This window comes from Orcinus orca, chromosome 1 (genome assembly GCF_937001465.1).
Source record: "Orcinus orca chromosome 1, mOrcOrc1.1, whole genome shotgun sequence".
In the NCBI taxonomy this organism is placed as follows: Eukaryota; Metazoa; Chordata; class Mammalia; order Artiodactyla; family Delphinidae; genus Orcinus; species Orcinus orca.
In genome coordinates, this window is record NC_064559.1 from 202,924,141 (window position 1) to 202,947,161 (window position 23,021).

At 44.1% G+C, this 23,021-nt stretch overlaps 1 protein-coding gene across 1 annotated transcript; it reads right to left on the bottom strand.

The window, feature by feature from the left end:
* Positions 1 to 11,035: 11,035 nt before the first annotated feature.
* LOC101285698 (arylacetamide deacetylase-like 4) lies at positions 11,036 to 21,643 on the bottom strand. Its single transcript, XM_004272563.1, is given in 6 exon segments — positions 11,036 to 11,226; positions 11,229 to 11,773; positions 13,478 to 13,541; positions 17,168 to 17,385; positions 21,478 to 21,625; positions 21,628 to 21,643. Coding segments are annotated over 6 exon segments (1,182 nt in total).
* Positions 21,644 to 23,021: the final 1,378 nt, after the last annotated feature.

Below are 23,021 nucleotides of genomic sequence, written 5' to 3' on the forward strand. Positions count from 1 at the left end.
ATATGATTTTTCTCTGGACTATCATCTTTCTGATGACTTTTCTATGGTGTCTCTTTTGAGCAGAAATTCTTAAGTTTTGTGCATCCAATCCATACCATTTTTCACCCCGTGATTTATGCTTTTTGTATGTTATTTAAGTTGTTTGCCAATTCTATGCCATAGAAATATCTTTCTACATTTTCTTCTAGTAGATTATGGTTTTACCTCTCCTGCCTTGGTTCTGAGGCCATCTGGATTCCGCCTCTATACAGTGTCTGCAGTGTGAGGTGCTAGCCAATCTTTATTCCTCCCCTTGTCTTGAATGAGATGTCACAGCACCATCTCCTAAACAATCCATCTTTTCCTCACTGACTTGGGGTATCACCAATCACCTAACAAGTCTGTTTCTGAGCCCTTTATTCTGCCCTGTGGGCCTATTGTCATTTCCTGTGTTGGCATCATGCTGCTAGTATGACTATGTCTTTGCATTGTAGTATGTTGTTACTACCAGGTAGGAAATAATCCCTCTTCTTTACTCTTTTCTTTCTGAGTTGACCTAACTATTCCTTCCTAATTTCCTCCTTTTCTTGATGATTTGGTCTGCCGCGGTTGACTCCAGGGTGTGGAGGTCAGTTCAACTCAGCATGAAACCCAAACAAGAAGATTTGAGACCCCTCCTCGCTGCCATGCATCCCTTGCCCATCAGCATCTCACCCAGTGCACTCTCTCTCTTACCCAATTGACAGAAGTAGAGAGTCACGCTCCTTAGTAACCACACAGCTCATGTAAACTCTGGAAAACAAAGGAAAATCAATAGACTCAGTCTGATTTTACTCAGTCCTATATCCCAGAGCCAGGACAGTATCTGACATACCACAGACACTCCATAAATATTTGTATGGTTGAAAAGAGGGCAAAAATAAATGGTATCATTCTCTTGTCAAAGCTTATATTTACGAAAAAAAAAAAAATTGGGCTTTCCTGGTGGCGCAGTGGTAGAGAGTCCGCCTGCCGATGCAGGGGACACGGGTTCGTGTCCCGGTCCGGGAAGATCTCACGTGCTGCAGAGCGGCTAGGCCCGTGAGCCATGGTCACTGAGCCTGCACATCCGGAGCCTGTGCTCCGCAACGGGAGAGGCCACAACAGTGAAAGGCCCACGTACCGAAAAAAAAAAAAAAAAAAAGGTTTAAAATGGGGGGAGTAATTTATTTAGTCTTCTAAACATTTTTTATTTGTTTATTTATTTATTTTTGGCTGTATTGGGTCTTCATTGCTGTGCACAGGCTTTCTCTAGTTGCAGCGAGGAGGGACTACTCTTCGTTGCGGTGTGCAGGCTTCTCATTGCAGTGGCTTCTCTTGTTGCAGAGCACAGGCTCTAGGCATGCAGGCTTCAGTAGTTGTGGCTCACGGGCTCTACAGCACAGGCTCAGTAGTTGTGGTGCACAGGCTTAATTGCTCCGCAGCATGTGGGATCTTCTCGGACCAGGAATCGCACCCGTGTCCCCTGTATTGGAAGGCGGAATCTTAACCACTGCATGGCCAGAGAAGTCCCACGGGGAGTAATATAAATGGTATATGTTTTTAATTTCAAATTCCTCTTTGTTCATTGTGGTATATAGGAAAGCAACTGACTTTTATATATTAATGTTGTATCCTGCATTTTTGCCATAATAACTTATTAGTTCCAGGAGGTCTTCTGGTCAGTTTTTTCAGATTTTCTACATAGTTGATCATGGCATCTATGAACAAAGACAGTTCTGTTTCTTCCTTCCTAATCTATATACCTTTTGTTTCCTTTTTTTTTTTAACATCTTTATTGGGGTATAATTGCTTTACAATGGTGTGTTAGTTTCTGCTTTATAACAAAGTGAATCAGTTATACATATACATATGTTCCCATATCTCTTCCCTCTTGCATCTCCCTCCCTCCCACCCTCCCTATCCCACCCCTCCAGGCGGTCACAAATTACCTTTTATTTCCTTTTATCATCTTACTGCATTTGCTAGGACTTCCAGTACAATGTCAAATAACAGTGGTCAGAAGGGATATTCTTGCCTTTTTCTGATCTTACCAGAAAAGCTTCAAGTTTCTCACCATCAAGTGTAATGTTAGCTGTAGGTTTTTTGTAGATGTTCTTTATCAAGTTGAAGATGTTCCCCTCCACTCCTAGTTTGCTGAGCTTTTATCATGAATGAGTGTTAGATTCTGTCCAATGCTTTTTCTGCATCTATTGATATGATCATGTGATTTTCCTTATTTAGCCTGTTAACCTGATGGATCGCATTAATTGACTTTCAGACGTTAAGCCAGCGTCTACACCTAGGAAAAATCCCGCTCTATTATGGTGTATAATTTTTTAATATATTTTTGATACAATTTGATAATATTTTGTAGACAATTTTTTCATCTACGTTCATAAGAGATAGTAGTCCATTGTTTGGGGTGGGGTTAGGGGGATTTTTGTAATGTCTTTATCTGGTTTTGGTATTAGGGTAATGCTGGCTTCACAGAACAAGTTAGGAAGTATTCTTTCTGCTTCTATATTCTGGAAGTGAACTGGTATAATTTCTTACTTAAATGTTGGGTAGAATTCACCAGTGAACCCATCTGAGCTTGGTACTTTCTATTTTGAAAGTTTATTAATTTAATTCAATTTCTTAAATAGGTATAAGCCTATTCAGATGGCCTATTTTTTTGTGTGTGGGTTTTTTGCAGCTTGTGTCTTTAAGGAATTCCATTCATTTCATCAAGGTTATCAAATCAGTCAGCATATAGAAGTTCGTAATTTCCCTTTATTATCCTTTTAGTGTCAATGGAATCTGTAATAATGTCCCCTCTTTCATTTCCGATATTAGAAACTTGTGTCCTATCTCTTTTTTTCTTAGTTAGCTTGGCTAGGGACTTATGTATTTTGTTGATCTTTTCAAAGAACCAGTTTTTTGTTTTCTCTGTTGATTTCTTATTTTCAATTTCATTTATTTCTGCTCTAATTTTTATTATTTCTTTTCTTCTCCTTACCTTGGACATAATTCCCTCTTCCTTTTCTAGTTTCCTAAGGTGGAATCTTAGATTATTGATTTTAGATCTTTCATCTTTTCTAATATGCATATTCAATGGTATAAATTTCCCTCTAAGCACTGTTTTCACTGCGTCCCTCAAATTTGATAAGTTGTATTGTCATTTTCATTTAGCTCAAAATATTTTTAAAATTTCTATTGAGGGACTTCCCTGGTGGTACAGTGGTTAAGACTCTGCACTCCCAATGCAGGGGGCCCGGGGTTCCATCCCTGGTCAGGGAACTAGATCCCACATGCATGCCGCAACTAAGAGTTCGCATGCCACACCTAAGGGCCAGCAAGCCACAACTAAGGAGCCCACCTGCCACAACTAAGCCTGAGTGTAACCTAATTAATTAATTATTAAAAAATAAAAACAAAGGGTACAATTCAATGGTTTTTTTAAAAAAAATTTCTCTTGAGATTGATTCTTTGACCCACGTCAAAGGATTTTGGAAAATTTTTTAGTCATTATTACTTCAAATATTGCTTCTTTCCCTCTCTCTCTTTCTTCTCCTTCTGGTGTTCCCATTACACATATATTACTTTTTACAGTTGTCCCACCATTCTCAGATATTCTTTAGAAGTGTGTCTTTAATCTCCAAGTATTTGGGGACTTTCCAGCTGTCTTTCCGTCATTGATTTATAGTTTAATTCCATTGTGGTCTGAAAGCAAATGTTGTATGATTTCTATTCTTTTAAACTTATTAAGGTGTGTTTTATGGCCCAGGACCTAGACCCTGTTGGTGAATGTTCCATGTGCAAGTACCTTACAATAACAAAATGTTTCTAATTACTCTCTATTGTCCCTTGTATCATTGCTGTCATTCATTTCACTTACACATAAGCACATGTAATTAAATATATTATTGCTTTTATTATTTTGAACAAACTGTTATCTGTTAGATCAACTAAGAAAAGAAAAATAAGTATTTTACCTTCATTTATTCATTCTCCTAATCTCTTCCTTTCTGTATGTAGATCTGAGTTTCTGACATGTATCATTTTCCTTCTCTCAAAAACAAACAAACAAACAAACAAAAAATCTTCTTTTAACATTTCTTACAAGGCCGGTCTACTGGCAACAAATTTCCTCATTTTTTCTTTGCCTGAGAAAGTCTTTATTTCTCCTTCACCTTTGAAGGGTAATTTCAACAGGTACAGGATTCTAGGTTGATGGGTTTTTTTCTCTTAATTCTTTAAATATTTCACTTCATTCTCCTCTTGCTTACATGGTTTCTGAGGAGAAATCAGGTGTAATTCTTATCTTTGCTCCTGTATATATAGGTAAGGCATTTTTCCCCTCTTCCTTCTTTAAAGACTTTTTCCTTTATTTTTCATTTTCTGAAGTTTGAATATGATCTGTCTAGGTGTAGGTTTGGGGCATTTATCCTGCTTGGTGCTCTCTGAGCTTCTTGGAACTGTGGTTTGGTGTCTGACATTATTTGGGGGAAATTTTTGCTTCAAATATTGCTTCTTTTCCTTTCTTTCTTTCTTATCCTTCTGGTATTCCTGTTACATATGTTGGGCTGGCCAAAATGTTCGTTTGGGTTTTTCCATAAGGAAAACCTAAACCAACTTTTTGGCCAACCCAATATGTTACATCTTTTATAGCTGTCCCACAGTTTTTAGATATTCTGTCTTTTGTTTTTTTTTCCTCTTTGCTTTTCAGTTTTGGAAGTTTCTACTGTCATATCCTCAAGCTCAGCGATTCTTTCCTCAGCTGTGTTCAGTTTCCTAATGAGCCCATCAAAGGTAATTTTCATTTCTGTTTAAGTGTTTTTGGTCTTTAGCATTTGTTCTTTATTCTCTTAGAATTTTCATCCTCTGTTTACATTATCTGTTTGTTCTTGCATGTTGTCTACTTTTTCCATTGAAACCCTTAGCATATTAGCCTTAGTTGTTTGGGTTTTTTTAATTCCCAGTCTGATAATTCCAACATTCCTGCCATATCTGACTCTGGTTCTGATGTTTATTCAGTATCTTCAACATGTAGCTTTTGTCTTTTAGTATGCCTTGTAATTTTTTGTTGAAGGGTAGACATGATGTACTGAACAGAATGAATGATGGTACATATGCTCTTAGTAATGTAGCAGTAAGGTGTGGGGGGAGAGGAAGCATTGTATAGTCCTATGATTAGGTCTCAGTATCTTAGTGAGCTTGTGCATCCAGGGCTGTGAACTTCACCAATGCTTCTCAACCCCAAATTCCCCTCCCCTCATGTTACATGGGACAAGATGGCTGGAGAGGGCTGGGGTTGGGCATTTCCCTTCCCCAGGTATGCTAGGCTCTGATGAAATAGATTCTCTAGCAGACTCGGACCTGGCAAAATAGGTTCTCCTGAGGGCGGGCCTTGTTAAGGAAAACAGAATGCTCTGGCATATTTCAAAAGGGTTCCTTTTCCCCTCCGGAAGCATGCCAGAAGCATGAGGGGAATTTTTCTCCAATATTCACTGTGAGAATCTGATAGAACTCCTGGAGACAAAACTCACGAAAGTGTGGGGGCTTCCCAGTGACAGGCGCCCCTGCAGTTTTTAACCCCCAGCCTTGTCCTCCAGCAATGAACAGTTACAGTTCAGGTTTTCCTACCTTGGCACTGGTTCCTATGGAAGTTTCTGCTCCTCGGTTTCTGCTCCAGTAAGTTGTAATCCTCTGCATGTGCCTGTAGGTCTCACCAACATTTTTGAGGGGGGTGAGGGCTGGGGAAGGCAGTGGTTTTCCCAGTGTCCTCACTTCCCTGATGGATCTAAGAAGAAGGGTTGTTAATTTTCAGCTTGTCCAGCTTCGCCTTGTTGTTACAATGGAACGACAACTTCTAAGCTCCTTACATGCCAGCCTAAGACTTCCCCATTATTATATTAAACCAGATAGTGAACAAAGCTGCCCTCTTCTGGAAACAGTTGGGGGGTGCGGAACACTACCTCTGTCCTCCAGGATTGTTTACTCTACAAATGTCTTTGAAAAGACAGTCTGGATCAAAAGCTACCAGTGCCTGTTCACAAGAAGTACAGAAACATGAAAGACCCATGGAGAATCGTCTCCCAAAAATATTTCCTCATTTCCACATGGTCTTGGCTTCTGGCAAATTTTTCCATGAGTATGCCTCTCTTTCAGCCACTCCAATTAACCTGACTGACAGAGGCTGGGAGGAGGGGGGAAATCTTTAGTTTATCTTACATAGTATTTGATTAGCAGTACTTTCTACAGGGCCCCAAGAATTAGGATCAGGCTAACATGTAGCAGATGCAGCCAGGTGAAAAACTCTGATAAAACATCAGGATTTACCTTGGAAAGGCAAGTGGCTTTCTCTTAAGTTTTGTATTGATTTTTCTATTGGATCTGAAGCATAAATCCAGGTACAGCAGGATGTATTAACAACTGTGCAAACTCTGCCTCATCCCACAAGGAGGGAAACAAAAGCAATTTTATCATCTGCAATAACCCTGGGCAGGGAGTCAGGGCTTATCTGAATGTATGTTAGAGCCAAGGTGATGTTTCCTTAAACACTCAAAGACCTCATATGAGGTTTTTCACCTCTTGGGAGGTACAAGTCACTGTATTTTGGGGAGGGACGCAAGTTAATATGCACCTTCCACACAAGAAGTATGGCCCTATGGGAACACACGGTGCCCCTGGAAAGAAAATATGGCTTACGATTTTGGGGTCAGCCAGGTGGGACCTACAACAGTTGTAGGGTACAGGTTGACAGTAACTGGCTGGTCATATGCGGTAGGGTTTCCAAGTGACAGAGCAGCTTCTACTACAGCCTGAAGTTGCTACAGAGCCTTCTCTTGCTCTGGTCTCCACTCAAAAAAGGCAATAGGCTATGAGGAGTTTTGTAGCTGAGCATGTTGCCTCCCCCAAATCCAGAAATGCCTAATGAGCACTGTGCATTTGTCATAGCTGGTGATACAAGGGCAGCAACTTCTCTCTTATCTTGGAGTTGAACCCCTGGAAATTTCACTAGGATGGTTGCCTCCTTGATTGTTGAGGGGTTCATGTCCCACCCCCCACTTTATTTACGTCTCACTAAAGTATTCTAAACTACATGCTTACCAGCTCCATTAAGGTTAAGTAACTCAGTGGATTCAGTGTCCATGTGCCTAGTCATTTCATACTACGCACTATGCTCACCCCTCAACACTTTCCCCCATCTACTCTGGTCACATACTGCTGTTGAGTCTCCTTCTACCTCCTTAATAAGATGCAACTCTGTTCTCTCTTCTCTAGCCCTACAGCCAATATTGTCATCCCATTCCTCCATCCCTTGTTCCGTTCTAGTAGATCGTTTGGGGGTTTGTGTGTGTGTGTGTATATGTTTTTGTTTGTTTGTTTTTGCTTTTGTGGAGAGCAGGGAGGAGATGGGGGATTGTTGTAGCATTTTAACTAATCATTCAGTCCTTTGCAACATGTTTCCCACTTCCTCCAGGACACTTTTTCTAAAATATAAATCTAATCATGTTGCTTCTGCGATTAAAAACATTAGTATCCCAAAGGCTTTAAGCTAAACTCTAAACTTCTTTACATGGCCTACAAAGCCTGTGCAAGCTATACTTCGCCTGATTTTTCAGACACTCTTGCCACTCCCCCATTCATGCCTCGAGTATCCCCGGGTGATCCTGGGTGAATCATCTCACTCTTGGAGCAGCTGTTTCCCCAACTGCAAAATGATGGGGTTAGACAAGGGATTAATCTTCAAAATATACAAGTAGCTCATGCAGCTCAATAACAAAAAAACAAACAAGCCAATCAGAAAATGGGTGGAAGATCTAAATAGACATTTCTCCAAAGAAGACATACAGGTGGCCAAAAAAAAAAAAAAAATGAAAAGATGCTCAAAACCACTAATTATTAGAAAAATGCAAATCAAACTACAATGAGGTGTCACCTCCCACCAGTTAGAATGGCCATCATCAAAAAATCTACACACAATAAATTCTGGAGAGGTTGTGGGGAAAAGGGAATCCTCCTACACTGTTGGTGGGAATGTAAATTGGTGCAGCCACTATAGAGAACAGTATGGAGGTTCCTTAAAAAACTAAAAATAAAGCTACCATATGATCCAGCCATCCCATTCCTGGTCATATACCCAGAGAAAACCATATTTGAAAAGAGACATGCACCTCAATGTTCATTGCAGCCCTGTTTACAATAGCCAGGACATGGAAGCAAGCTAAATGTCCATCAACAGAGGAATGGATAAAGAAGATGTGGTACATATATACAATGGAATATTACTCAGCCATAAAAAAGAATGAAATAGTGCCATTTGCAGCAGCATGGATGGACCTAGAGATTATCATACTGAGTGAAGTAAGTCAGACAGAGAAGGACAAATATCATATGATATTGTATGTGGAATCTAAAAAAAAATGCTACAAAAGAACTTACCTACAAAACAGAAATAGAGTCACAGATATAGAAAACATCTTATGGTTACCAGGGTGGAGGGGAGGGGAGGGATAAATTGGGAGATTGGGACTGACATAGACACACAACTATATATAAAATCGATAACTATTAAGGACCAACTGTATAAAACAGGAACTCTACTCAATACTCTGTAATGACCTATATGGGAAGAATATGAAAAAGAGTGGATATATGTGTATGTATAACTGATTCACTTTGCTGTACAGCAGAAAGTAACACAACATTGTAAATCAACTATTTTACAATAAAAAAATTTTTAATGATCGGTTAGACTAGAAGAGCCCTATGTCTTTGTTCAGCCCTTAAAAAACATCAATAATCTTGACTTTTTACTTAACAAATCTTCTATTGTGGTACATTTAGCTGTCCAGATACTTTGTGTGTCCACAATTTCCTATAAGTGTTCCTGGATGTAATTTTTAGGTAGATCCTTGAAGGCAGAAAATGTCTTCAGAAGATTTTATTGTACTTGAGGCTAATAAAGACTTGCAAAGGAAAAAAGAAGACAAGTGGTGTGATTTCCTTCTCCTGATTGGACCCTGACTAATGCAAGAGCATAGAGTTTATCATAAAAATAGACTGGGAAGAGACTAGAGGAAGGTCCAGATTACTGCCCCCTGGGGAAACCAGATGATGGTGATGTGACGGGAGTTAGGACTGGGGAGAGATGAGAGGACCTCTCCTGGGGGATCTTATGGGGAAGAGTCTCAATGTACAGCCCATAACTATCATCACTAGCTCCAGAAAGTCAAGCCAATGTATTTCTTAGGCAGAGAAGTTGTGTTGACTGTTCTTCCCATCCCCTTCTGGAGACACCTTATGTGGTGGAGAGACTCTACAGTGGCCCCCAAGATCTCCACCCCCTGGTGTTCACATGCATGTGTGATCCCCTTGTGTGGGCAAGACCTGTGATTTGCTTCTAACTAACAGAATAAGGCAAAGGTGTTGGCATATATGTGATTACATTTGTGATTAAATTACTTTAGATTTTAGTGGCTAGCTTGCTTAAGTCTTTCTCCCTTGCTCACTTTAAGGAAGAAAGCAGCCATGTGGGGAAAACTCACATGCAAAAAATTGTGAGTGGCTTCTAGGAGCCAATAGAGGCCTCTGGCCAACAGCTAGCAAGGAACTGAAGCTCTCCATCTACAACTCCAAGAAACTGAATTCTGCAAACAACCTGACTGAGCTTGGAAGTAGAGCCCTCCCCAGTCGAGCCTCAGATGAAACCACAGTCCCAACACCTTGATGGCAGCTAAGCTATTCTCAGACTCCTGACCCACAGAAACTGTGAGATAATAAATGTGTGTTGCTTTAAGCCACTAAGTTCATGGTAGTGTTGTTACACAGCAATAGATAATTAACAAACTTTTCCATCAAAGCTGCTTGCATATAACACATGGATCATGATGCCTGTCCATGCTCCCAGGATCCCAGTCCAAACTGCTTATGTAGATATCTGTCCCCTCTGCAAGAATCCATGACTCCCTCCTCCATCAGTCATAGGTGAGGTCCTTGGCACCAAGAGATGCTCTGGTTGCAGAGAAGAGAGATTCTCCAACTTTAGCACTTGGGTGGGACTAGGCAGCAGAGAGGCCCAGTGCTACTACAAATGTATCTAGCAAACACAGGCCCAATGCAAAAGCTAATGTGGACTGCCCCCAGCATGCAATACAATTATTTTCTTCCTTTTCTCTGTGAGCAGAGAGAGTGGTGTGGGCTAAGTGCAGGCAAGGTTCTTTGTAAAAGTGGGACCAATATATAAGTGCACCAAGGAAAGCTGACACCTTACTGCTTTAGGGAATGCAGTTTCCGTATCCCAGATGGCACCCAGAGATTCCCAAGACAGCCTTGGCTCTGAGACCCTGCCTCTTGGTAACCAGTGATCTAATTTTGGCATTCAGATTAAAGACTTAAGCCCAGGAAAAGTCCCCAGCCCCCAGAGCCCACCCTTTTCCTCACCGCCTTCCTCTTGCTTCTTCTTGCAGCTCCCTTTCCAGTGATCTCCTCCAAAACTTCCCCTTAATCCAGCCCAAATGCAGCTATACAGAGGGCAGAGATCCACTGCAGCAGCATTTCTCAGGCCAACTGGAACCAATCTGTTACCAATCTGCAGGAATTTGGCTGGTGACCTTTGGCCCCAGGAACAGTTAGGTGCCCCCGCCTCCAACAGACACCTGACCCCAAGCAATGCTTCAGCATTATGGGTATATACCCACGACGGACAGTATGGCCAGCTGTTGGCATTCATTCTGCAGAGGTCTTGTGTGTTAGAGCTTTGAGGAATTTTAAAGGCATTGTTTTCTCCATTGACTATTTATTTCACCCGAATGAGAATGTTAGAGAATGTTGCTAGATCCAGAATTGAACACTGTTGGCACTGAAAGGAAACAGACACAGTTTGGATTTTCTCAAACACTAGGCAAGACTATTCTTAGCTTACTTCTCATCCTTCCCCTGCAGGGTAAGCCCTGACTTAGCATCTCCTTAATCAATAAAATACAATTCATCAAAGGACTCAGCACGTAGTAGAGACCATACTTGCTATGCCCTACTCAGGGCCCCAGGGTTACAGTGTGCTCTTTATACAACTGACTATAGCATTCACAATTTTCAGGGAGCATGGGAAAGAGAAAGGCTTCCAATCACATAATATCAGAGATCCGTGAAAGCCATCCTCCACGTGGTACCATGTCACGGGGACCCCCTGGTCCTCCAAGCACTTCTTATAGAGCAAGATGTCATCACGGAGGATGTCATACAGCTCACCAGGAAGGCCTCGGGAAGCTGGGCAATGGTCTCTTCATCCTTTATGAGGGGTGTATGTTCCACATCCAACAAGGGATTGTTTTCTAGACAGGCAGCCTCATTGAAAGGGGCAGGAAACATGGGTTGGTAGTCTGTCTTCTTGAAACTCCTGGGTACGTTGTCCGCGCTGACCCACTTCCAGTACTTCTTCCAGACTTCCGGGGGAATGAAAGCACCACTCAAGATGGCATCCCACCAGAGAAGTCGATAAACACGTATTTAAACACGCATCATGAACTTCCAGGTGAGGAACTGGACGTGTTGGTTCTGCGGAAAGGATGGCAGCCGAAAATTAATGAGTTGGACAATGAGATAAATCAGGACCTGGGCCCTGATCCGAGGAAGACCGGATCTGCCCACCAAGGTCTGAGAGGTCAAGGTCGCAATCCCTGCGCCAGCACTGTCTCCGCAGATCACACCGCAGACCTGCCGGAAGGAAGCAGAAATGCCCATGCCTCCTTGGACTCTCTCTTGCCCATCCACCACAGGGGTGAAGGCTCTGCAGAACCAAACAGTTGAAAGGTTGATCTCCTCCAGGAGCTTACTTAAGAAACCCCATTATGTCTTGATGAGGAATCAGGGGGCACCCAGCTCCTGACCATTTCCCCCTGTACAGTGCTCTCTGGGCATTTCCTCACAGGCACCATCCACCTGCAGCCTCCTGGCAGCGTGCAGAACCTTACCTGCCTTTCTTCCTCCACCAGCCTGTCGATCAAAACCAGTCTGGCCTGCGTGCTAGGTCTTTTCAACTATCTAGAATAACAATATCCTCAACAATTTCCTACAGGGCATTAACAGAGGTGCTTATTAACACCTTTATGTGTTCAAGAGATGTTTTTATTATCACCCTTCAGAGATGTAGGGTCTGGCGGAAACTCTGATGGTGGAATTTCAGACACAAGGCTCGGCCGGCTGGGAGGTACGTTGATGGATACTGGAAAGATGCTGTCTTCCTCAGTCTCATCAAGAAAACCAGCGATGCTAAGGAAGTTCCTTTAAGTAAGTTGTTGCGGGGCTTGTTCTAGAGGTTGAACCTAAAAGGGCAGTTTTTAGTTCCTCTCACTTGCCTTCTCTAAACTGTTTCCCTGTGAATTGCTGTAATCTGTTGGATTAAGACCCGGAATTCTGGTGAGTGGTACCCACGGCCCCCTCCATCCACTAAAAAGCTCCCCCTCTCCTCTTTTCAAAAACCTCAGGTGCCCTGAGTCATGGTTTTCTTGAGACGCTCCCAACACTGGTCCCTGCATGGCCAGCAGTTAATTTGTTAGCTAGTTAGTTCATAAGTCCATTAGGTATTAGGGGTTTTTTAATATTAATAATATGAATATTTATTAGTTCCCAAAGACACGTTTAAACATTAATTAATTCGAGTTTTTTGTTCAGTTATTTCAAATAACATTAAAGGAAAGCTAAAAAGTTATTTTTTAAGTCAAAATGGCCCCAAGCTAAAAAAAAAAAAAAAAGCCTAGAAACAAATATTTTAAAGTTTGTCCCAGGCCTAATTGAAACCGTGCACCTCAGACTGGGACTTGAACCCACGTGCCAGGACTCGAACCCAGCCTAAACCCAGACTGGGACTTGAAGGTATTAGTTTCAACAATGCAAAAAGCACCTACAGCATCATCGCCCCAAACCACAGCCAGGACCTTGACCAGAACCGTCAGACAAGCCCTTAATACCCCCACCACCATCCCGCCTCGCTGCCTTCCCAGTCTGAGAGAACGGTTACCTTGAATCCCGTATCCATCACTCCTTTTCTTTCCTTTTTACATAGTTCCATTGTATCTATGTATATTCCTTAAAAGTATTATTATGATTTTAATCGTTTTTAATTTTGTAGACAAAGTATCTGCTTTATGTAATTTTTTGAGAATTTTTTCACTGAGTTTTATACTGTCAATGTTCATGCACAGTATGGTGTGCCTTACTTGAACAGCTGTGTCACATCCCATAACGCCTTAATAGCTGTGCAATGTACCCCTGACTATCACCGTTGACTCATGCACTCCCCGTCAAGGGGCATTTGGGTTGTTTCGGGTCTGGGCTGTTTTGAACGATGCTGCGCCTGTCTCCGTGGATGCATGTGCAAGAGTGTCTCTCGGGGCCTAGGACCTCCTCTCCCTCTGTTCTGCAAATCATCCAAGGCCTCTCCCCTCCCTTCTGTCACCCAGGTAACACCCACCGACTTTCTCCAACAATTCACCCAACCGATAGCAGCATAGAGTCGGTCTCCTGGGATAGAAAACCACACAGGGCGCGGTACACGTCTGCAAGACAAAACCGACGCATCAGCAGCCACCTGTAGGGAGGTCGGTGCCCCACGGGGCCCAGCACTGCTCCCCAGCCCCCAAGAAGAGCTACCAACAGTGCTGGCACTGAGTGTGACATCTTCCCTTTCTTCCTATTCTCGGCTCCTGTGAAGTGACTCTGGCCACCTCTGCCGGGACAACACAAAAAGCCAAGTCAGACGCCTGAGTCCACCCCAATCTCCTGAATATCGGGGCTCAGATGCGCCTTGGGGCTCCCCAGCTGCAACGTTTTCTTTTACAGTAGAGGAAACTGTGGACCTAGAAGGCTTGGTGATTTGAAACCAACAAAGCCAAGATGAGGGAAGGTGGGCGTGTCTGCCCTGAAATATGAACAATAATTTTATATATGTATAGATGTTATTAAGAAGTAAGCAGTGGTCGCACGGGCCATTTCTATGAGTCAAGCAGTATGTCTGAGGTTCTCAGAGAGCAGCCTGATCATGAATGCATCGACCACACGGGCACAGTGCCAGACACAGAATCTGTACCAAATGAACCACGTCTAACTCAGCAGTTCTCAACCCTGGCTGTTTATAGAAGCACAGGGCGGGGGGTGGGGGGGTGGCGTTACACACTCTGATGCCCAGGCTGAGCCCCAGACCAACCAAATCAGAATCTCTAGGGTGGGAGCACAGGCGACAGGATTTCTCAAATCCCACCAGGCGATTCCAGTGTCAGGGGAGGTGGTGATTGACCATCTGGCAGAGAGAAGCAACAATGGGGCGGGTCCATGCTTTGTTAACACGGTTTGGGGAGGTGACAGAAGAAGGGTCAAAACGATTCAGAGTGGGCAGCTCCTAAGGAGGTCTCAGACCTGGCTTAAGTCATCTGGGAGCTTTTTTAAAATACGGATGCTGGATCCCATCCCCAGAGACTGACAGTCGGCCTGGGGTAGGAGCTGGGTGTGACTATGACTCTCAAGCCCCCGGGGGGTTCTAAAGTGTACGCAGCCAGGGTGGAGACGACTGCTAGCCACGACCTGGTCCTGCCGACCTTCCCCACTTCAGCCCCCCACTCTGTGGTCCCGACATTCTTCTTTCTCTTGAGCACCCAAGGTTTTGCACTTGCTCTCCCTTAACAGGGGAGGGACTAGGGTGAGGCAAGCAAGGCACTCGCCTTGGGCGCAAAATTAAGGGAGAGTCCAAACACTCATTATCCAAGATAAATAATAGTTTGGTGCAATATTTTAAGGAATCAAAATTAATGCCAGAAACGTCCGTGATGAACAACATATCGAAATTTTAAATCGAATCCTCCTTTGCTTTTGCACGACTTACCCAGCTCTCTTGCATCCGGCTTTTATATAAACGTTGGTATGTTGTTCATCTTAGTTTTCTGCATCAATACTGATATTTTTAATATTGCATAAAAATATATTTATCTGGATCACTGTGGTTTTGGGTGCCCCTTTAAATACGGAGGCCGCGGAGGGTGCCTCACCTGCCTCACCCCATTCCCATAAGGCTTGGAGCTCTCTTTCCCGGCCCCTGTAGGGCCGGCTCATTCTCATCAGTTGATCCTGGGCTCAAACTTTGCCTTCTTGGAGAGGCTTCCGCTGATAGGAAAAATTAAATCTGCTCCCTGAGTCATTCTCTACTCCATCGCTCTGTGCTACCACGATGTGAAATTACCCTACTCATTTGTTTCACTGTCCAGCCCCCTCATTTGAGTGGGCTCCAATGAGGACCTTTCTTGTTCTCCACAGTGTCCCCCGTGCCTCAAAGAGGGTCTGACACAAAGTAGGTGCTCAGTAAACATTTGCTGAGTGAGCCCCAGTTTTACTTTTGGAAATAACGTCATCCCTCCACAGAGGAAGGGGTACAGACCCAGCCAATGAATGAGGGTGCTCCCCGGGGTCTCTGAAAGGAAAGAGTGATCCTGGACAAGGGTGAGGCCAGTAGATGGGAGATGATTCATAATTAACTTCTGAAAAGGGGAGAGCTTCAGGGCAGCAAATTCAGATGTTGTATTTTCACCACCAGGTGGCAGTACACCCTAATCTCAGGGAACATGTAATGCAAACAGCCCACCTCTTCACATGGGCAAATTTTCTCCTGTGAGGAAATAGAGACACAGACGTAGAGAACAAACTTATAGTTACCAAGGGGGAAGGGGAGGGTGGAACAAATTGGGAGACCGGGATTGACATATTACATTACTATGTATAAAATAGATAACTAATGAGAACCTACTGTATAGCACAGGGAACTCTACTCAATGCTCTGTGGTGACCTGAATGGGAAGGAAATCTAAAAGAGTGGATATATGTATACGTATTCCTGATTCACTTTGCTGTACAGCAAGAAACTATCACAACATCGTAAATCAACTATACTCCAATAAAAATTAATTTAAAAAATTTTTTCTCCTGTGTGGCCATCCCTCCATCCATCCATTTGTTTGTTGGTTCATCCTTTCACCCAGTTATTTGCCCATCCATCCATCTATATATTCATGCACTCATACATCCATTCAAAAACTAAAACCACAGGCCTGGCCCTGAGGATCCTGTAGCAAGCAAAATGGAAGACTTTCTCGCACTCTTGGAATTTCCACTTTTAGTTGGGGAAAGCAGACGGTAAATAAGGAAACACCCAGAGGAATGAGATAAGTTCAGATTGCGACAAGTGCCATGAAGAAAACTTTAAAGGATGTTGTCAGGGATGGAGGTGGGGGGCGGGCATAGGGTAGGGCACTAGAGTGGGCAGGGAGAGTTCTTTAGATAAGACGTCCAGGGAGCCCACTCTGCGGAGAGACATTTGAGATCAGACTGGAAGAATGAAGAAGGGGGCACCCGTCTTGCAAAGCAGCGGTGAGGGGAGACACAATTTTGCAGGACTCGGGAACAGCAAGTGTAGGAGATTCAGGGTGAGAAGGAGCCTGGTGTGTCCAAAGCCCAGAGGAACAGGCAGCATGGCTGCAGCAGAGCGAATCGCTGTGGGAGGTGGGAGACCCGGGTGACCAGGTCGGAGAGGTCTGCAGGGCCAGCACCAGCTGTGGGGAGGAGTTGGGGTTTCACATGAAGACCCTGTAAAGCCACAGGAAGTGTTCACTGCAAGACTGACAAGTTCCGACTCATATTTTTAAGGGTTCTTTCTGGCTGCTGGGTGAGGATTAGACTGTGAGGGGTGACATGGGGAGAGCAGTTACTGGGATGTAGGGATAAAGGGATGTGGGCAAGAGAAGGTGGCTTCGGATCACAGGGGTCTTGCAGAGCCGGAGAGAAACACACGGGTTTGGGAAATACTGTGGGGTGAAAACAGACAGGACTGGTCAATGGCTGGTGAGTGGTGAGGGAGCGGAGAAGAGTCAACACTGCAGGGCCATAAACACCAAACGCCACCCCACTCCAGCCCTGGCCACTTCACCACCCTCTCCTTGACCAAGAGTATCATAGTATAAAAAAGAACGTTTTCACACCATCTGCTGACTTGAGCCCAAAGCCCTTAGTCAGGGCTCCCTATAAAAACCTCCAGCTGCTGATTCCTTGGAGGGACTCCAACAAGGTTCCCATGGGAGGGGTGGGTAGAGCTTTGCATGAAGATGAGGCTCTGCCTTCACAAAACCTCCAAGGACCATCTTACCCAGGCTCCCTAATACGGTGCCCCCTCCGTGGAAGAAGATGATGCCTCGCCGGGGGCTGGGGGCGGCCACCTCGGGCTGGAACAGCCTCATGGGTATGGTTCCAAAACGCAGGTTGTTTACCACAAGCCCGGGGTCCTTCTTGATTCTCACGCGCTTGTGCAAAAACTGAATACATCTGGGCATGGAGCAAATCCTCAATTTCTCAAGTATATTCCCCTGTTAGAGGTCAGAGAAAGAGCAGGAGATATTAGGAGAGGTTAGGATCCAGCTGGATGGTGGATAACTCCTGCCCCTTGTAACTGCGGGGATGTTTCTGCAGTTTCTTATCTGCCTCAAAGGCATGAACCTAGGACTCATCAGGCTCTAGGGTGTGTCCAGATAAAGCATTGGGCTTTCAGAATCTCCTCCCAAAAGCTCTTGGTTGAATAGTGGTATGAATTTGCCAAAGAGCTAGCCCACGTTTGGGCTGAGCGGTTGGGCATTGAACTGATCAAAGCCAATGTCCAAAGCAGCTGGCTGGCAACCTTGCTCTCTTTGGCTCCCAGCCTAAGACGGCAAAGACGGTCCATCACCTGGGTCAGCACCATCATTGCCTCTCTGGGTTATGACAGACCCTTAGGTCTCATTTGTGTTCAACAGGAAAGAGTCATGGGATCAATTAAGGATGTCTGCCATGGGCTCAGGGGGAAGGGGCAATGGCACAAAGGCTATATATTTGCCGAATGTGAAAAGAAGTCCATTGTTTTTAAATTAATATGGTCACTCTAGTTATAAACAAGCAAAATATCTGAATATTTCATGAAATATAGTTACATGGTATCATATCTCATGTACTAAATGCATTTCAGCCATAATGGATCATCTCTTCCGTGGACCTCGCATGGAATATGCGTCTTTGTCATAAAGAAAACAGCACGGGATAATTGTGAACATAGTAAGAACAGCTGACACTTATTAGTCTCCTACAACATGCCAGTACTGGTCCAAGCGATTTGGATTATTAACTGGCTTAAACTACTCAGAGACCCTCCTAAGTCAAACACAATTATAAGCTCCATTTCACAGATGGGAAAAGTGAGGCATGCCACGGTCAAGTGCCTTGCCTGTCAACAAGTAAGATGTAGAACGAAACTAGAAAGAGCTTGGGTTCTTAAGTCCAGCAGATTTGGATTCAAGACTTAGCTCTCCTACCACCGACTCACTGAAAGATCTTGAGCATTACCTTCTCTGAGCTTCAGTTTTCCTCATTTTATAAAATAGAAGAATGGAGTCTACAGTCCCTGAGGATGCAACCACCCATATGGAGTGTGTCACTGGTGGGTCCTGGTAAGTGTGAGCTCATACTGGGTCCTGCCCCAGGTTTATGGGATGACCCGGTGCATTCATTCCATGGAGACGACCCCACCCCCGTCCCCACTGCCCCATTGCCAAGGCTTAGGCTTCTCAAAAGGGAACTCCCAACAAAATCCCTATTTCCCGGCCTGAGGTAGGAGCAGGGTGACCAACGCGGTGGAGATGACCTACTTTCCCCACCACTTAGCCCACATCTGAGGAATCCATTTCCAGCATCTAGAAGAGCAAATGTTTCAGGGATTTTGAACGATGCAATGTGGTGATAAACGTCTCTTAGCGCGACATTCTAAAAGGTCACTAGATATAGCCAGGAAGTTAGATTTGGTGTGTTTTTTCCCACAGTGAGTCCACATTTGTCAGAGCTGGTAATTTAGGACAGAGGCAAATAAGGAAGATTGATTATTATATATTATTATATAATATTATAAATACATATTATTTATATATAAATATTATAAATATATTGTATGTATACATATTATATTTCTAGATTATTTGCATAAATGTTATAATGTGCATATATAAGTATTATAAATATAATATTTTGATATTATTTATAAGAATGCATTAGTAGTAGTATAAAGGGGACCATCACTAGTTTAGGAACGCCTGAGATCCAGAACTTTAGATGGATGTTGAAACTCTTTCACAAAATATTCTAGCAGAGTTTGCCCTTTAAAATAAAATCTAGGGACTTCCCTGGCTGTCCAGTGGTTAAGACTCCACGCTTCCAACTCAGAGGGCGCGAGTTCAATCCCTGGTCAGGGAACTAAGATCCTACACACCCTGGGAAGAGGTCAAAAAATGAAACAAAAACAAAAACTAAAATAAAATCTATAGCATTTGTTATATTAGTCATTATATCTTTTAGTAAGGCTGAAATCACTCATCACAGCTTTTAAATCAATAATGATTTTAGGAAATGCTGTGTCTTTGCCTTCAGAGATTTGATATATATACTAATATATAGTATATATATATATTATTATATATATTATATATATTATAATATATTATTATATTATATATTATTATTATATAATAATAATATATAATATATAGTATTAGTATATAATAATATATATTATTATATACTAATAATAATCTATTTTTATGGAGTCCTTTCTAAGTGCCCAGCACTGTACCTTGCACCTTAAATGCATTTCTCATTCAATCCCCACCTCACACCTATAAAAAGCGTCTCTTGCTGTCCGTATTTTTCAGAGCAGAAAACAGAGACTCAAAGACATTAGTCTACAAAACTAGCAAGTGAAGATTCAGGTCTCAGACCCAAGGTTGTCTGATACCAAAACTAGACACCTGATTTCTAGGCCATCGAAGCTTTTAGGTTTTGTCTCCTTCTCCTTAAAATTCTTATCCTTCCGGTACCTATCCGTCTTCTGGAACCAAGTGACCACTTGGATATCATCATCCTCATCATAGTCACCTTGTGATGAGCCGTCTGTCCTAGGAGGGTTCAGTGCTGGGGGGACGAGGATGGGACATCATGAGCTGAATTCACCCTCCATGGCCCATCTCAGAGGGTCCCGTGAGCAGCTGTCATCAGAGATGCTTGGCTTGTGGGCTACTCTTGAGGAGAAACACTGAAGGTTGGAAAGGTCTTGGGTTTTCTGGGCCACCTGGACATCTGAGGCCCTCATTTTCAGCCCTAGGGCCTCAAACTAGCCTATAATTCCATAAGGATTGCAGCCACTGGCTTGAGACAGCCTGACCTCCAGCAAAGTGTGTGACCAGGATTAATAAGAGAGATCCTAGTACCACATCCTCAGCCTGTCTCCTTGGGGCAGTGACGTTCATGTAATTATGACATAGACTTGTTCATTTCTTGGAAAGTCATCCCTTTCCCTGGTGAAACACTCCAGCAGCACAGAAACATATTTTACTTATTTACCAAATATCACCAAACAAATGAGCCCTTATCACCTGTCATCTTGATCCTCTTACCAACCTGATGGAAGCAATGCAATTGTTCCCCCTTTGCAGATGAGGAAACCAAGACACAGAGAGGTGAAGTAAATTGCCCAAGATCACACAGCCAGGGAGCGGCTGTCAGAGCTGAGCGTGGCCTCCTCACCTCCTTCAACAGTTGTTCTCCCCACAGGTCATCATTGTGAACTGTCTGGCTGCCATCAGGTCTCCACCCAGGGTTGGGACATTGGGATTAAATCAAGTTGCCTGCCTCTTAGTGCCAAACTGTTTCCAAATCTGCTGTTCTAGGCATGCACCGTTCTACCCCAAATCCCAAACCCCTGTTCAGAGCCTGGCTGGTGTGGCCACTCTGAAATGCTGGGTGAATTCCCTGGTGGATTGATCAGCAAATGGTTAAGTAAGCACCTGCTAGGTGCCAGGCCCTGGGCTTGGGGCTAGGCTTGCAGAGATGCATAAGGTGGTCCCTGCCTTCCAGGTGCTTGCAATCTAAGCAGGAGAGAAACGCCTGTGTGCCATGAGGGGGAAGACACTGTGGCTGAAGCAAGTTCATTCTGTCAGGCTATAAGCCTTTTCAGGGCAGAGGCTGGGTCTGGAATCGTTTGGGAATCCTCAGAAATGAGCCTGGTGATCGGCACTCAGTAAATATTTGCTGTTGAAGGAAGGAAAGGAGGCGGGGGGCAGGTGAGATGAAGGACAAGAAGAAGGAGAGAAACAGAATCGCAGGCACAAGAGAGAGGACTGTCATCCGTCCCTCAGCGTCCATGAAGGACTGGCTCCAGGACCGCCATGATACCAACATTTTCATTGCTCAATCTCTTACAGTCGACCCCCATCCACGGATGCAGGACCCCGGACATGGAGGGCCCGCTTTATAGCAAGGTCTGTCTTTCTCGGGGGAGTCTGAAGAGAGAGAGGGAAGGCAAATGAAAGATGGAAAGGAGGGGCAAGGCAGAGAGAGAGAGAGAGAGTGCCCCAACCCATGCCAGGGCCTGAGTGCAAACTCAGCAAAGTGACCATGCAGAGGAACATGCAGTGCAGAAATCGGAACCTGGCAGGATGTTGCCGAGTAGAGGGGACACCTGTGGTGAGGAAGTGCTCAAACACAGCCCAGACAAAGACCCCCAGGAGAAAGGTGAACAGTGCAGCTAGAAGCGCAGCCACGGGACAGCCATGTGCCCGAGCCCGTGAGGAGTTCAGGAACTTCTGTCAGTGGGACTTGAGCTGGTCATATCGGCTGTCTCCTCCCTCCCACTCTTTTTTTTTTTTTTAACATCTTTATTGGAGTATAATTGCTTGACAGTGTTGTGTTCGTTTCTGCTGCATAACAAAGTGAATCAGCTATATGCATACGTATATCCCCATACCCCCTCCCTCTTGCGTCTCCCTCCCACCCTTCCTATCCCGCCCCTCTAGGTGGTCACAAAGCACCGAGCTGATCTCCCTGTGCTACGCGGCTGCTTCCCACTAGCTATCTATTTTCCATTTGGTAGCCTCCCACTCTTTTTGGATTAATTTTGACCGGTGACCTGACCTGGCTTCTTAAACATAAACACAACACGACCAGTGGGAGCCGGAGGGACCTACTTCCTTAAGGAATACAGGGACCAGGGGGAGTCTTGGGAGATAGGCTTCCCAAAGGCTCAGCAGAGATCAGGCTCAAACAGAACCCGCAGCTGGGCACCAAGGGAGAGGTCTCATGCGAGCTGCACGGGAGCCTTCGGCCTGATCTTTCAAGTGTAAAATAGAAGACACACGGCCAGGCTTCCTCCTGTGCACCTGGTCGAGGTGGGCAAAGGGCCTCTTATTCCAGTCGGCTGTCCTGACCCGCCTCTGATGCTCCAGTCCCCCTGGGGAGCGGCAGCGGAGCCCAGGGTTAACAGGACCCACTCGGAAGCGATCCCACCTGGGTTGAATCCTGCCTTTTCCACTTACTGGCTCTGTGGTCTTAGGTACGTTATGTCTGTTCTCTGCATGTCCATTTCCTCTCCTGTAAGAAGGAGATAGTTAGAGAACCTAACTGAGGCATGGTGAATAGCGCTGCGATGAACCTGGGTGTGTAAACATCCTCTCACTTTTCAAGTCAATTTTGCTGAGCTATAATAAAGAAATACATGCATACATGTGCATATGTAAAAGTGCTTAAATCATAAGGATAAGCTTGAGGAATTTTCCCAAAACAAAAACACCCAAGTGACCAGCACCCAAACCAGGAGAAATAGCATCTTCTCCACATCACCACCGCCCCCTCCCCCATTTGATACACCCACCAGAGGTAACCACAATCCTTCCTTTAACAGCCAAGACTCATTTGGCTGGTTTCTGAACTTTATGCAAATGGAATCATGCAGAGAGGGCTCCTTTCACTGAACACTGTCGTATGTATCTTCCGTGGTGTATGTATCGGTTCATTCATTCTTATTCTGGTATCACATTCCATTGTATGAATATACCACAACTTTTGTGGTATATTTGGTATATTTGTGGTATATTTGTCCTTCTGCTGCTGAAGGACATTTGAGTTTTTGCCAGTTATCACTGCATTGCCTCTTA